The sequence below is a fragment of the Apaloderma vittatum genome, unplaced genomic scaffold (assembly GCF_000703405.1).
Source record: "Apaloderma vittatum isolate BGI_N311 unplaced genomic scaffold, ASM70340v1 scaffold16614, whole genome shotgun sequence".
In the NCBI taxonomy this organism is placed as follows: Eukaryota; Metazoa; Chordata; class Aves; order Trogoniformes; family Trogonidae; genus Apaloderma; species Apaloderma vittatum.
Window position 1 is genome coordinate 18,607 of NW_009711118.1, and position 16,264 is coordinate 34,870.

The window sequence follows — 16,264 nt, forward strand, 5'->3', positions numbered from 1 at the left end:
GAAGATAAAGTAGAAAAACACTTGCTGCTGTTTTGGTACTTCTGGATGCTTAAAATTTTTGAGGTTTTTCCCTTCAGATAGTCTTAATAGCCCGCTTTCCTGGTTTAACAGTACTTTTCTAATTAAATGGCATTTCAAAGACAAATGCCACTTTCTCAATGCCAAAACTGTCACAGAGAGGGTTGCTCACAGTGGGATCTCCCAGTCAACAAGAAGAAAGGTTAGCTGCTGCTGCAGCATTCTTTTGGCTCTGTAAACAGCAGTGTGTCCAACTCTTGCTGGCTTTGCAAATGTTAAAGCTATTCAGCACATATAAAATGTTCTTCATGCCTCAGACCTAAGCCTGAGAACCATGCAGCAGTGGCTATATGTTACCAAGTTGTTATCAGTACATGGCTTGAAAATGCTCATGTTATCAGACTTCGATCCACTGCCATCCTTCTGAAATCCCTCTTGTCCAATCTTTCTTAATGTATGGTGATGCATTAAAGGCCCAGTTTTCTGAGTGTGTTCTTTAACCTTTTTTTTTTCCCTTTATTAAGAAGACAGTCAGCTTTCTGACTAACAGTTTTGGATTAATGTGTTATGTTTCACTGTGATGGTATTCTCCAAAATCTACATCCTCTAGAAATCAGCAGGAATGTGTCTCAAACTTGTTTCTTGAGCCTAGAACAAAAAAAATGCAGTCCAGAAAAATAAGGAAGACTTTTTTTAGGGAAGCTGTAGCATCTATAACTGATTTAATGTAGTTTTCAGCAGACATTTTATAGACTTGAGAATCTTCATTTTTCCAGACGGAGGATCCTCACTGCTGGAACCTGTGAACTCAGATGCATTTGTTCTTTCCTACCCATTTGTTCTCTGTTCCACCCATTTTATGTGCCTTGACCATGATGATTTTGTTTTGTATTTAGTGTTGCGCTGAAGAGTAAGAGAGCCCAGACCCTCCAGGAACACATCACCTAAGTTTAGGTCTCTGCTAGTAACATGAGTGTCTAACTGCAGTTGTTTTTAATAACGAGGGGTTTCTTTTGATACTAGGTGATGCAGATGTATCTCCCATTCTGTGGGATTGCCATATCCAATGCTCAGCTATTTGCAGCTTCACGGAAGGAGTACGACAGAAGCAGGGTAAGTAAAAAAATGTGTACTGAACAAATATCAAACCTTCATCTTTTGTTCCTTCATATTCCAGTTCTGGGTACATGTTTGTGACACAGGCAGGGAAGGAGAGTGTTACTTTGGCAGAGATTCCAACTCTCATAGAATTCTAGTAATATCAAACCTTTGCCATTCTGAATTTGTAATATTCAATTCATGTGCAAATAATGTGGATATATCTCTATAAAAATAAGCAAGGAAATAACCTATATGTGAAAGGTTTTGACAGCATGTGTCTGCATAGATACATTACTCATATTTCTCATGATTGCTGATGCAACGCATGGATTGGGACAGGAGACTCCAAAGAAGTGAAAATAATGCTGAGCTCACATGTCATTTACTTCTCAGAAGGTCTTTACTTTTTTTAAGAAATAAAATTATAATTTTGAGGGTGAGGCTTGTAATAATTGTTGATTTTTTTTTTTCTTAAACTGTCTTCCCTGCAATAATGGGGAACAGTGCTTTTATTATGGATCACAGCTGCAAAGCTTCAGTGGAAATACCACTGGAAGTGCTAAACCCGCTCTTGCTTCATGAAGCGGGGGAGGCTGCAGTGGGTTCAGCTTGTGTACGGAACTTTGATATTTGCATATTCAGGGTTTTGAAGGTTGCTGTGAAGGGAAACTAATGTTTTCCACTACTTTGAAAAATAACAGTATTCCATTAGAAAATGGTGTAGGTATTTAAGGATCACGAAGCATCTGAACTTATCTTCTGTCCAGATTTGGCTACAGATCACTATATTTTGGGATGGACATGTGGAGAAAGAGACTTGTGGGGAAAAAAAAAACTTTTCTACCACAGATATTTTTTAATTGGCTTGATGTTCAAACAAAATAATTGACTACATAGAGACTTAAAATTTGCTGCAGATTCCCAGCCTGCACAGAACAATGACAGACTTTTCAGTAGTCGACATTTAATCTTCTGAGGGAGGCATTCAGCAGACAAATATTAGGGACATTCTCATTCATTGTTAAAAAATGATAAATTCTCGTTGTTGGACCCATCGAGAAACTGGATTGGAGATACAGATTCTTTGTTTCTCGTTGCTGTTTCAGCTGTGCAAGGCATAACAAATATAATTGCCATTTGACAGCTACATGATGACCTGTACTTAATTGCATTTCTGACCTTTTGGTGGTCTTCAGCTTTGCCTAGTCCATGGTTGAAATTAATTGGCAAGTAACAGGTGATGGACAAGGCCATACTTTGCTTTCCCTGTAAAACTGGGCACCAATAGTGGCAACTTCTAGTGATCAAGACCCAACATTTTTCTGATGACCACTGCGTTAGGAAAGCTTACCTATGTGGATGTTCTTCAGTGTTGGTGCCCTAAACCAGAATAAAGTAAAAACACACTTCTTTGGACCCATGGTAAGAAAGAACATGGCCTATTATTTTAAAAGTTGTTGAAATGAGAAGGGAAGCCCTTCATTTTAAAACATTGTATTCTATAGACAATTTGTTAGTGGTAAAGACTGAGTCAGAGTGCTATTGGAATATGCAAGTATTGATGTGTCTCTTTTTCTTTCCAGCTTTGAACATGCAAAATGAGTAATTATTGAATAAAATGAAATTTAAATATACCAGGAAATTCAATATAGCAAATCAAGTAACTCAATCCATACCACATACTTGGAGAGTTGAATTACAGCTATTGTTTCATTTTTGAACCACTGTGAAATAGTTTGAAAGATTTCCATTGTTTGCCAGGAGTTGGATTATGCCCAGTTGTGAGCTAAGAAATACACTTAACTTCTTTCTTCAGATACCCTTACCCCAAATCTGTTCCCATAATTATTAAGAACTTTTATCTGAATGAAGATTTCAATGGATCTTTATAAATCAATCCCAGAGATTACACCTCCTTTGCAATGCGCCATATATTTATTAATTCTTCAACTGATACGAGAGTTTTCTGTCCTTGTATGCAGGCTTTACTGGAAGTAGTGAATGACCTCTTTGAGGAACAGACTGATTTAGAGAAAATTGTCAAGAAAATTATGCATCGAGCTCAAACTCTGCTGAAGTGTGAGCGGTGCTCAGTGTTACTTCTGGAAGATATTGAATCACCAGTGAGTATGGGTGCACATTCTGTAGAAAGGCTAACATTTGAGTGGTGAAGTAGCTGCTTTTACTGAGGCAAAACTGTTTCATATCATATGTTAAGTACTGGACAGAAAGTATTCTTCTAGCACGTCATTCTTAAATGCAAGTTAGATACAGATTGAATCTTTAAACCACAGCAGGGGTGTTGATAACCCCAGTAGACAACTAAACCCTACGCAGCCGTTCACTCACTCCCACCCCAGTGGCATGAGAAAGGGAATTGGAAGGGTAAAAGTGTGAAAACTCATGGGTTGTCATAAAGGCAGTTTGGTAGGTAAAGCAAAAGCTGTGTGCCCAAGCAAAGTGAGAGAAGGCATCCATATGCTACTTCCAGTCAGCAGGCAGATGTTCTGTCATTTCCAGGAAAGCAGGGCTACGTCACATCTAATGGTTACTTGGGAAGACAACTGCCATAATTCTGAACGTGTCCTCTTTCCTCCTCCTTCCTCCAGCTTTTATTGTTGAGCATGACTTCATGTGGTATGGGATACCCCTTTGGTCAGCCGGGGTCAGCTGTCACAGCTATGTCCTCTCCCAATCTATTGTGCACCCTGCAGTCTATTCACGAGGGTGGCTGAGTGGGAAACAGAAGGTCTTGACACTGTGTCTTACCTGTTCAGCAATAATGAAAACATCCCTGTGTTATCAATGCTCCTTTAATCATAAATTTAAAGCATGTCACCATTCAAACCACTCTGAAGAAAATTAACTCCATCCCAGCCAAAACCAGTATAGAGGCATTTTCAAGTGGAAACTGAAAGGTACATTTATGATTCCTTTTGGTCACTTGAAGGCATTTAATGGGATGTCTGTAAGTTGCTGATGGATATAACTATCAGTGGCATGATCCAGCTGATACTCTGTGATCCTCTATTGTCTATGTGATGGAATTGGTGCTTACTGCAGAGCAGCTAGGGCAACTTAACTGGGAAGCAGGGTGCTTCCTGCTTAAAAAAGAAAAATGACCTGATTTGTTATCGAAAATTTGCTCAGTTCCTTTTTTTTTCTGGTATAGCCACTAAAAGGAAAGAAAAATCCTGTCTGTAGGTTTATTTGCATTTATCTGGAATTTATGACCTTGCTAACATTTTTAAGATAATGACTTACCAAAGGAGTGGTGCTTGCAAGCAGTTTCAGAACCAGAGTTAGTTGCATCATCAACCAAATCTTTAATGCTCATTAGAACTCTTTTTTTCTGCATATGTTCCAATAAATAATTATCAGACATATTTGTTGATATCTCTACAGTGTTCATGCTTTTGCATCTGTTATTATTGTTTAACTGTAGCAAACTGAATCATAGAATCCTTTAGGTTGGAAAAGACCTTTAAGACTGAGTCCAACTGTTAACCTAGTGATGCCAGATCCACCACTAAACCATGTCACTAAGCACCACATCTACGTGTTTTTTAAATACCTTCAGTGATGGTGACTGAATCTCTTCCCTGGGCATCATGTTCCAGTGCCTGGCAACAATTTTGGTGAAGAAATTTTTCCTAATATTCAATCTAAACCTCCTCCCCAATGCAACTTGAGGCTGAATACTTCTTGTAGTTTCTATTCTAATATGTAACATTACATATTTAATCTGATTGCTGGTTCCTCAGAAATATCAGATAAAAATACTTTAAGATTTTGTTAACTGACCATACTGTGTATTTGGCAACTCAGTGGGCTTTACAACAATCTAATCAGTGTCTTCACAGTAGTCAGCTTCTGAACTTCTCTCGTTAGTTTTTTTTTTTTATGAAATCCAGTATTTGAATGTGAAAGAACAGCAAGACAGTAAGGACTCAACCTGCAACACAGGGAGCCTTCTCAGCTACTTTTGGTGGAACATTGGATTTGTTCCCACCTGAAAGTTTTCCACTCTAGCTGTTGGCAGGGCTGTTTGGGAGTAGCTGTGTTTGCACATTTTAACAATTCTCATTAATGCTTGTAAAATGGATGATGAAAACCTGTCTTCATTCCTAAATTATGAAAATGCTGTGAAAAGATAAGTCTCCTTGTTATTTTGCCCTGCTAATTTTTCCCTGAGGTAACAGAAAATCCATTGGTAATTACATATCTTCATACAAATGTCTAGATAGTCACATACTTGTTGTAATAGGAAGAAACATTTGCATTGAGCACGTGAAGTGAACATATGACTTTCAGCATTACTGAAGTATGTCGAGTTTTTCAGCTGCTCTGTCTGCTTGACCAAGGAATCATTATTTCATTGTAGAGCTCTGTTAAACTGAACAGATAGGTGTAAGCTATATAAAAGTATTTGTCAAGAGTTGGATTTCATGCACGGTTTTGACAGGCACTTTCACTGAGGGTTTGTAATACTGCCATTTGTAGAATATGAGAGCCTTTTAAAAAGAATATTTAACATTTATGACTGTTGTTAAAATAAGTGACTGTCTTTATATTGGTATGTCCAGTGTTTTCAGGCTATTCAACACTAGTTGAACGAACAAGTAGTTGAAGGATAAAAGTGTTACTTGCAATATTATTCTTTTTTCTAAGTATCTTTGGATTCACTGACTGTGTTATTGATGATTTGTTGCTGGGCTGTGACAAGTCTAAATGATTATCAGAGACAGAATCATAAGTTTGCATGTATGGCAGAAAAAAACCACAATCTTATCTTTCCTAGAGGAAAGCTATGATTCTAATTTTATTTAAACTAATATAAATTAAGTGCTTTCAGTGGAGTATGCCCTAAATTATACTAGCTTTCATAAAAGCAATATTGAGGTTTGTACTTCATTTATGTATTTTCTGTTACAGAATTTTAATGTTTCTAGTTTATTTTCTATTTCTAGACCCCCCACATCGATTTTATAATTACAAGATACAGTTCTGCTATATTGTTATGAAATGTTACTATGTTTGCGAGAATAATATGATTTTTATTTTTCACAGAACAGTACATTGTGTTAGTAGCAGGCTGCGGGTGACATTGTTCACTTCATTTTTCAGCTATTTCTACCTTTGAGCACAAAGGGATTTTTTCCAAACCGCAGGCAATGAGTTCTTGTTCCTCTAGACAAAATTCTGAAATGTGGCCAGACAAGGTATTCAGTTAAGCCTAAACTTTATCAAACTGCCATAAATGTGAGGTTGATTTGGAGGTGGAGAATAGCATCTTGCCACCCACTTGGCCATATTTACAAGTGGCAAAATAGTTATTTTCCTGACTTGTTCCTGTTTTGAAGGATTAACCTATATATCAAAGTAGATTTCCATAGAGTAGTTCAATGTTAAGCGACGTCTAAAATAGCCTTATTGGTACATCATGTATCGGTGATACAGAATGGAAGATGGGGACCCACACTAGCATTTAAAAACATCACTTTTGTTTTATGTCACATTAACTACTCTTAAAATGTTTCACTTTTGTGCTATTGACATGTATGTTCAAGGAAAATTGGTTGCAATTAGTAGTGCAAATGGATCTTTCTGTTTATTTTCCTATATGAAAAAAAGTGAAGTTTGGGTAAAGCTCATGTTCCAAAACACCTGTTCCAAAGCCCTTTGAAGGGAAGCATACTGTTGCAGAAAATAGTTTCATGAAGGAAACTTAAAATATGATTTTGTTTTAAATTGTTTGTTAGTGATCTGTGCACAGTGTGTTATTTTGAACATGAATTTTCCATTGGGGGCACACAGATAGATCTTTTTATTCCAAGAGCATTGGATAAAAATATGTTTTAAATATAGGAACCTTACTTCACTGTTTTCTTACATATTTATTCATCTTAACAATTTTAAGTTACTTGTTTTTGTGGCAGGTGGTGAAATTTACAAAATCCTTTGAGTTGTTATCTCCAAAATGCAGTGCTGATACTGATAACAGGTTAGTGCTCATCTCTGCTATGGTAATGGATTGCTTTATTTTTCACATAGTTTTATTTTCTTATGAAACTTCTGGTAGATTTGTTTAAAGAGAGTGAGCCTACAGTTTGTATTCAGACAAGACTCTTGTTTGCTTCAAATGGAGACTTGCTCAAATAAACATGTGTGCCAATATTTTTATCATAGAATCACAGAATGGCCTAAGTTGGAAGGGACCTTAGAGATCATCTAATTCAACCTCCCTGTCATGGGCAGGGACACCTCTCATCTAAATCAGGTTACTCAAGGCCTCATCCAGCCTGGCCCTGAACACCTCCAGGGAGGGGACATCCACAGCTTCTCTGGACAATTTATTCCAGAGCCTTGCTACCCTCATACTGAAGAATTTCTTTCTAAGATCCAATCTAAATCTATTCTCCTTCAACATAAATCCACTTCCCCTTGTCCTATCAGCGCACACTCTTGCAAAAAGTGTGCATATATGCTATATTCCCTATATTGTATCTGTGTCTCAGAGAAGAAACAAGGAAATAACTGATTAATTTTTATTGTTGAACTCATGGAGAACACACAAATGTTGTTTTGCATAGTTAATACTGGAGAAAAAATTACCAAATTATGTTAGATTGTTTGTTGATCTCTTACAAAATGCCTCTTTACACTTGTTTTGAAAGGTATCCAGTAAAATTTTGTTTCTGCCCTTGTTGACAAGTTGGAAAGCTTGAAAACCTCAGAGAACATGTATTTCCTAGAAACCATGTTCCTGTGACTAAATCTTGTTTGTGAGCCCAGTCAAAATAGAAGTATATTTTTTGCTTAGTAAAATCTGTATTGAAACAAAAAGGCTAACTGGAAGTAGTAATAGCAAGCTTTTTGTCCCTATGGGGTTACTGTGTTAATTCCTACAAGTTTATACAATTGGTAACAGTAAAAGTAAATGTGCAACGTAAATGTCATGTAAAATGTCCAACATACCAAATGAGTAAATGAAGATTTGGAGCTGTTGTGAGAAGGTTTCTTCCACCTTTCAGGGCCCAGTCTCAGTGTTTATCATACACGTTTTATGCAAATCAATTAATACTGATTCTGAATTAGATTGTTTCATGTCAAGTGCCTACCATACCGATAAACCTAGCTTTTTGTCCAACTTGCTCTCCATAGCTTAGCAAACTTGAAGATTACTTCCTGCGTTGTCGTTTTTAAGCCCTTTATGCAGCTTTTAAAAATATTTTTTAGGTAACTGGCCATCTTTTGCCCTTTATTTCTTCAACTCCAGTGTGGTAAGAAGCTACCACTTCATTAAGGTGAATGTGCACATTGTAATCAAGGTTATGACAGTCTTAATTCTTAATGCTTTTCATGGATTCGTCTCACAGCATTACAAAATTGGGAAATTATTTCCAAGATGTGCAAGGTAACAGCAGAGTCTGGGGTCACACGGAAAGATTGATAGAAGGTAGATCTCTTTCATGCCCTATCCACTAGTTGAGAGATGGAAATGGTGAGACCAAAGGAAAAGGAAAAAAAGTGATAAAAAAATTAGGAATGTTTAAATACAAATAAATAATTTGTCGATTCTTCTGGGAATCACATTACAAAGAGCTTCAGAGTGGCAGTTAATCTTTCTTAGGTCAATTAAATGGATGAAAATACATTCCTTTTGTTCGGGGCAGGAGTATGAATCAAGGGATGTGGTTGTTATTCCTGTTTTTCTCAAACTTGATCTGTAGCCAGATTAGTCAAAACAATGTAGAATGGCGTTCAGATAACCGAGCTGGCTCATTTCTTGTTACCATAGTTATATTAGCATCTTACCAAAAAGCAATTTGTAGTAGCCTGCTCTGCATGTAGTCAGTTGAAGATTATTATAACTTCTGTCTGAAACACAAATAAACACATGCAGCCTGGTGGTTAGTCTTTATAAGATTTATAAAGGTCTTTTTCTGTGCACCTTAATATAAAGTGGTTTGGGTTTTTTCCTTCATTCTTTATCCAGCAGAGAGTGAAGTTGGTTTTACAAAGATCAAGGTTAGACTGACAGATATGATGTCACACTTGGATCTAGCACAGGCACAGCTTGAGTTATTGGCACCACAGTGCAAAAATAAAGGTTATTTAGGATACAGAACAATGCCGCGAGCCCTTGACATTTGAGCGTTTTTCTAGTGAGTTTTGACCTTTTCATTTTATATTCTGCAGCCGTAACTGATGTAAAGTCATGAGAAGTTACATGTGAAAAGAGATGGCAAGATGAGTTTCTTCATTACACCAGTCAAGAGAGATATTATTTCTTTGAAATTGTAGTGGAAATTGAAAGAGAATATAGACTGAGAGCGATTCTAGCTATAGGTTTTGTCAGAGAGAGAGAGAAGCTCTGAGGATGCTATAACTTTTCATGTCCTCACATATGTTCTTATACTAGTTTAGAAGAAATTGGCTAATAAACTGGCTAATAGCAGTTCACTTCTTTAGTCCCTAAATATTATAATGACTACTCCTGTCTTTTTTTTGCTGTTGTGATGAAATATCTCACAAGACCACATTTGCATTTATTTGTTCAGTTTGCAATTTTCCAGCACCATGATTAAGTTTGTTTGTTGTCCATAATGACAGACCGATGCTGTCGTTTTTGCCAGTCATTTTGTTCTTGAAGTACAGGTTTGCCAAATCCCCTAAATTTTCTGTGCTTTTGAACAAAGGTTACATAAATCTTAGAAGACCTGAGAGTTGAGTTCTGATGTATTCTTGACGAACATTGATGAAGGTGAGCCTAAAGAAAATTGGTGTGGGCTGTCTTTCCTGCACAGAAGTCATCTTGGCAGATGATGTAGCTGAGATTACAGTCCTGTAACCTGAGTACCAGTGCTAGTGGAAAGGTCAGCTGTCTGAGCCAGTGTGGGTTGTGCAGGACAACATATCTGCACTCTGTCCTGTTTGGGATGGTATAGAGCAAGTGCTGAAATTCCTGCTTCCACTCTTTCACCACCACTGTCTCTGGGATGATGAGCGCTCAGGTATCACCCCATTCCCTGCAGTATTTTTATGCTTCTTTTAAGGTATCTTTCTGCCCTTCTAGTCTCGGGAGCTTGAGGGGCTCATCTTTAGAGAGGATTGAAGAGTACCTATAATTTTGGCTGTACCCCAACCTACTGTGCTTTTTGCCATCCCTGTCAGGCAGGCTTTGGGGCAGGTAGCAAGGCAAGCAGCCCTGCAGCACCACTTGGTGCTCTTGAGCTGGGTTTGCTTTGGTGCCTACTAGCGCGTGGGCAAGGCAGGGAGGTGGTGGCATGCACCCGCCTGCATCAGTCCAGCGGGACTCGCTCGTGACTTTCCTCAGTTCAGAGAAAACTATTGCTTGTGATTTTTAGAGTAGCTTCTGAGTGTTCTGAGCTGCTGAGGATGGGAGAGTAAGCCAGCTGGCTGTGATTTGCATCAGAATTAATCACTCATATTTTCTCCTAGTGGAAGTCGAGTGCCTCTCTTCCACTGCAGTTTTAAAGCACTTGCTAGGGATGGAAACAATAGAACATACTCTTTAAACTTCTTCCTGAATTATATCTAGGTTTTTTTACTTGAATTCATTCACTGCTTAAAATGCTTGACATCCATAATGCAGTCCCTATGTAAAGTGTCTTTTCTTATAATGATAATATCATCCAGTTTTTTAAGCTGTGAACTCGGAGCTATGCATTTGAATTTAGATTATTAATCCTTAAAGATTTTTTTGCTTCTCAAGTAACAATTTCCTTAAATAAATTTGAAATTGCAAATGTAAATATTTACTTACCTTAAAAACCATTACATTTCTGTGAAGATTCATGTCAAAATAAACATATAACATCTATTACAGTCACTCAGGATTCTTATCCCAAATAAAAATTGATACATTTAGATTTCTGTAAATCATTATTATTATCTTTATTTATAGTCTTTTAAGAATATTGAGTTTCCTTTCGAATGAGTGACTTAGTTGAATTAGTCTCCAGAAAATCAATGCAGCCAACATAAATCAATCCTCTCACTTTGATTCTTTCAAGCATTTTACTGTGCATCCTTCTTTCATTCATGTGCATTACTTTGAATTACATCAAGCTATTGTAGTCTTCTCCATGGATGACGAGAGCCCCTTGTTTCTAAGTAATGCTTCTCAGATGTTGAAAATTGGTCAGTTTTCTTCTCAAAACTAAGACAACTTGCATTTGCTTATTCACACGTGGATAGCTACACCTTGCCAATATCCAAAACCTGTCTGTAGTAAGTCAGTGAGAATTTTCCTGCTGGTTAGATGAGGTATAAGGTAAGGACTTTGAAGTCTGCATATGTATTGAGTTTTCTGGAGAAGCTGTGGTGGAGTGTGGTGAGGTCAACCCATAATTCTACTGTCTTATTCTTATTTACTGACAGCTCACTAGCCCCCAGATAGTTGTGGCAGAAGCTCAGCCAGGAAAAAAAACGAAATGAAAACTTATGTATTATATATCTACTTGGATCCACCTGCTGCAACTCACATTACTGATTTTAAGACTTATTTCATGATCCCTTCTTCAGGTGTTCAAGTCTGGCATATCAGACCAAACTAAAAAAATGGCATTTCCTTTGAAAGGAAAATTAATTGCAAGCATAAATTAAAAATCACCCAGATTATTAGAGTAATTTGAAAAATTAAAATCTTACAATTAAATGCTTTTGGGTAGCTCTCCAGAAAATATTATTTAGAACGGGTTGTTTTTGATAATCAGGCCTTGTATCCCATGGAAACTTGGAACATAATCCCACTCTTGATTCATGTGTAAATGCATTTCATTATTAAATGCTGTATTTACTTCACTTGAGAGACCAATGTTGTTTTCAGTAGAAAGCCTTGTGAAAAGGAGAGAATTTTTGATGTACCATTTCAGTAAATACCAAATTGTTCCATAGGTAATGCTTAGTAACCATTAATAACTGTGAATGGTTCTGCTGTCCCCGGGAATATGCCTGTAAGAAGTTCTGGGGTCCAAGCAATGTTGACTCTCTTCTGTGTTTCCTTTGCTATGACTTTTGATAGTTTCAAAGACAGCATGGAGAAATCATCATCATATTCTGACTGGCTAATAAATAATAGCATTGCTGAACTTGTAGCTTCCACGGGTCTCCCGGTGAACATCAGTGATGCCTATCAGGATCCTCGCTTTGATGCTGAAGTAAGGAATTTTTAGAAATATTTTTGGCATTGCAACTATAATATAACACAATTTTATCGTTATATCCAAGTGGCTGTAAAACAGATGAATATTTCTTTTGAATTATTTTTTCTATCCAGTCTGTCCTCCCTCTTGTTTGCTGGTGTTATGTGGCTTTATACGGTAAGCACAGGTCACTGAATTAATGTATGAATTTAGCCAGTTACTTAGCCTATACATGATTCTTTTTTTCATTTATTTATAAGTGATACCTTCCTCTATGATGGGCTTTGATATTTATGCAAACTGATTATTATTGCTGAAAATTCCACTGTTGGTGTTCAGTGTTAGCAGCACCCTCATTGTTAGCTGTTGGGGTGACCAGCACTGTACACACAGAGTATAAACAGAACTGGTATCCAGAGAGACAAATGTTGTTTGTGATCTAACTAAGCCAACTAACCCTTTAATTTGCACGAATAAAATATATACACTGGATTAGTTATTTTTCCATGACATGTATCACTCTTAATAAAAGTTGGGTTTGTATCCTAAGCTATTCATCCTAGTCTCAGTTAAGAAGGTGTAGATACAGACAAAAACATATACATGTACTTAACACCTAAATAGATGGTAGAGGTATATGGAAAGACAAATTCTTCACTGAATTCTATCTAATTGCTATGGGGGCTTGGCCAGCAGTTGGGCAGCACATTAATCAGTGGACAGCCTTGGTCAGCAAGCTTACTAAACTATATTACAACAATAAGTGTTCTTGGAAGTGTTTCATGTTGAGAGTTAGCTTTGTTCCAGTTGGGTTTTTTATGTGTCATTAAATGGATTATCTCTCAAACCAGCAGAACTTGTCAAAACAAGAAAAATAAAAGGGACTTGTTGTAAAAGTGCACAAGAAAACTGTGGTGATGCTAATTTGTTCTGAATTTCAAAAAAGTACAGTTAATGCCTGGGGTCTATTTCCTGCCAAAGATATATGCTAAAATAAAGCATGCCAATCCTTGATATGTTCACAGTTGTATTTTTAATATAGCATGTCCTAAATAATTCAGCTATCTCTTATTTGTTTCACAGTTAGTCCTTTCCAAGTTAGAGGCACTGCCCAATTTATATAGAGAAAAAGAAAACACTTAATACAAAGGGCAGTAATAATTTTCTGCTGGTGGGTTCCTATGAAAATTTAATTTTTAAATTCAGTTTTACAATCAATTATTTCTGCAGATGGCCAAGTGTAGTAAGAAGAACGTATTATTCCTTATGACTTACATAGAGTCAAACACATTTGTAGTGATGAACTGGTATTCTGTTCTCTACTTCTATTTAAATGACTCTTTTTTTTTCTTCAAGAACATTAATTGTCATTTTCAAATGTTGATGCTCAATTTTCAAGTCAGTCACCAAGAATTTAATGCCAAAGTATTTTCAGTGAATTCATTTTAAGATACATATCTGAGGCAATTGCTCCTTCATTCCCATGGATTTTAGGTGGCACTCTGCACTGATTTCAGTGATGAGTTCCGAGTATGTACAAAAAAGCAGTGCTCTAGTTAAAACCTGAGTTACATCTTCTGTTAGCTAGGAGATGGCAGTGAACTCCAGTGTATGAAATATTGCTTTAGTAGCTTTAGTAGGAGAACATCTCCCTGTGAGTGGGCTCATCTCACTCTCTTACCGTAATCTCTTTTGAAAAAAATGTTTTATTTTCTTTGCATTTTTCAGCAGTGACCTTAAAGAGTAAAGCTTATTAACTGTAGAAAAGAAAGAATCAGTGACACAATAAATTGCAACAGTTTATACTATTTAGATACAAAACAACAAATGAGGCAGAAAATTCTCTTTAGAACTACAGGACCAATTAAACCTATATAGAAAATCTCAAATCTTGGTTTTGACGCCATCATTCCATTTCTTCCTAGTTTGCACTTCTGCAGAGTTCCCTACTTTTGCCCTTCTGAAAATGAATATTTCCTGGAAGCCCACTTTTATAGCTGCTTTGCTAAATCCAATTGCAGTTTGAGAATTGAACAGAGTATTTCTAAGGCACACTCACTCAGTGGAGGTTGTCTGTACTAATTGACATTGCCTCGATTACAGTTTGTCTTTAATTCCAAATCAATTAGCATAAGCTTTCTGTGGCAAGGATGGAAATGTTTGTATTTTCTTTGGCAATTTTTAGAATAATCCTTTTGACTTCTGGTTAACCTTACTGTGAATGAGGTTTCAGTGAAACTTTTTCTGAGTGAGCGCTGATCCATGTGAATGATATTTGTAAATGTAAGCTTACTCCTTGACTTTTCTTGTGCTAGGATGTACAAGGCTGCAAATGGTACCTACTGTTAATGGAAGCTCCCATTTCTGTGTTTTAGGCTGACCAGATTTCTGGCTTTCACATAAGGTCTGTTCTGTGTGTTCCTATATGGAACAGCAACCACCAAATAATTGGTAAGACCTTCTTCATTGTTCATTTTTATGCTAATATAAATGTAATTTTATCTTTTTAATTCTATGTTCTTTTTCCCAGCCGAATATTGTTAAGAAGCTACGGTACCTAGGATGTATGCTAAGTATCCAAGAAGGGATGCTTTGACTTGGATACTGTATGGACTTTTTCAGCTTTCCCATTGTTAAGTTATATATCGTATTGAAACTTGCAAGACTAATGAGGTGAAAACAAGTTCTCACAACGATAGTGAAAAATATTTGAATATGCTTTGCTACTTTTGCTACTTGGGTCTCCTTTTTTGTACACAACTGGGACTGTTTCCACAGTCAAGCAAAGTGGTGATTTCCCTCTTTAATGACAAAATACGTAGCCAGGGAAGACTGGCTATTGTCAGAGTTGTGGTGTGTGCTGGGTCAGGACATCAGGGGGTTTAGTGCTTGCTTGGTGGGGTGCTTCCCAGCTATGGTGTGCCTGCAGCTGACTCTCTGTTATTACCTGCTTTGGGCACAAAATTGCGCACCATTTGTAGATAACAGTGCCAGATTCCTCTGTTAACTTTCAACAGAAGAATTCAAGTCAAAGTGATTGCAATTTAAACTGGCAGGGTGAGACTTCCATCCTTGTGTGCTGTGGCTGTCAGTGAGAGCTGAGATCAGTGATGCGTTGCCAAAGGCACTCGGTGCCACTCAGGGACCTTGAGCTTATTCAGCAGAGATAATGTAGGCGTTGAGTCTTATAAAAACATGGCTCGTCGTTTGTTGTGAAGTGCGTATTACCTTTAGGTGGTAGAAAGAAGCTAAACCCTTGACTGCTGATAGTTCTTCTGGTATTTTTTTAAGTGCATATTGTAGCTAAGTGAAATAGAAATAGTTTGTTGCAGTAAAACTCAGTTTGGCTAGAGCCAAGAGCTTTGAACACTTTTTCAGGTGTTCTAAGGAAATTACTTTTTTATTGGTGCATTAAATTTATGGACCAGTCATGAGAAAAAAACTACTTATTCACCCAGGTGATGATAAACAAGCTAAGATTTTAGGAATGAAGGTACTGATTCCTCAAATTATATCAGAAACTCCAAATTGCTAGACAACTTAAATGACTGTTGTTAGCAAAGTGCTCAAGTTCTTTCCCAAAGAGATCTTTAACTACTTGTGAAAAGCATCATGACTAACTCTTAGATTTGCAATATTATACTTGGAGAATAAAGAATAACAATTGAAAGTAATAAACTGAGTCCTGGTATCAAAATAATCACACTTTTGCATATTTGTCTGCTTAATGATTTTCAGAATAAATATTTGCAGTTTTGCTTTTCTCCTTGAAAGATGTGTTTTAAATGTTACCAGTGAATAAAATATTCTGCATTGTGAGTTAATGAATGAAGATTGTAATTCATGTTAACTCTTTCTAAAGGTGTAGCTCAAGTGTTGAATAGACTTGATGGGAAACCCTTTGATGATGCTGACCAGCGACTGTTTGAAGTAAGAGGCATTCCATTTTTTAGCAGTAACATATTTTTTCAGCA

The 16,264-nt window shown here is 36.9% G+C and overlaps 1 protein-coding gene across 1 annotated transcript in view; it reads left to right on the forward strand.

The window, feature by feature from the left end:
* Positions 1-1,044: 1,044 nt before the first annotated feature.
* Positions 1,045-16,264, forward strand: part of PDE11A (phosphodiesterase 11A) — a gene marked incomplete at its 3' end in the record, with an annotated part of 40,401 nt that continues 25,181 nt past the window's right edge. Inside the window, exons 1-6 of the mRNA XM_009867546.1 lie at positions 1,045-1,131; positions 3,102-3,242; positions 7,059-7,123; positions 12,170-12,305; positions 14,666-14,741; positions 16,153-16,220. Of these exons, the coding sequence (XP_009865848.1) occupies positions 1,045-1,131; positions 3,102-3,242; positions 7,059-7,123; positions 12,170-12,305; positions 14,666-14,741; positions 16,153-16,220 (573 nt within the window). The remainder of the gene's footprint in view (positions 1,132-3,101; positions 3,243-7,058; positions 7,124-12,169; positions 12,306-14,665; positions 14,742-16,152; positions 16,221-16,264) is intronic.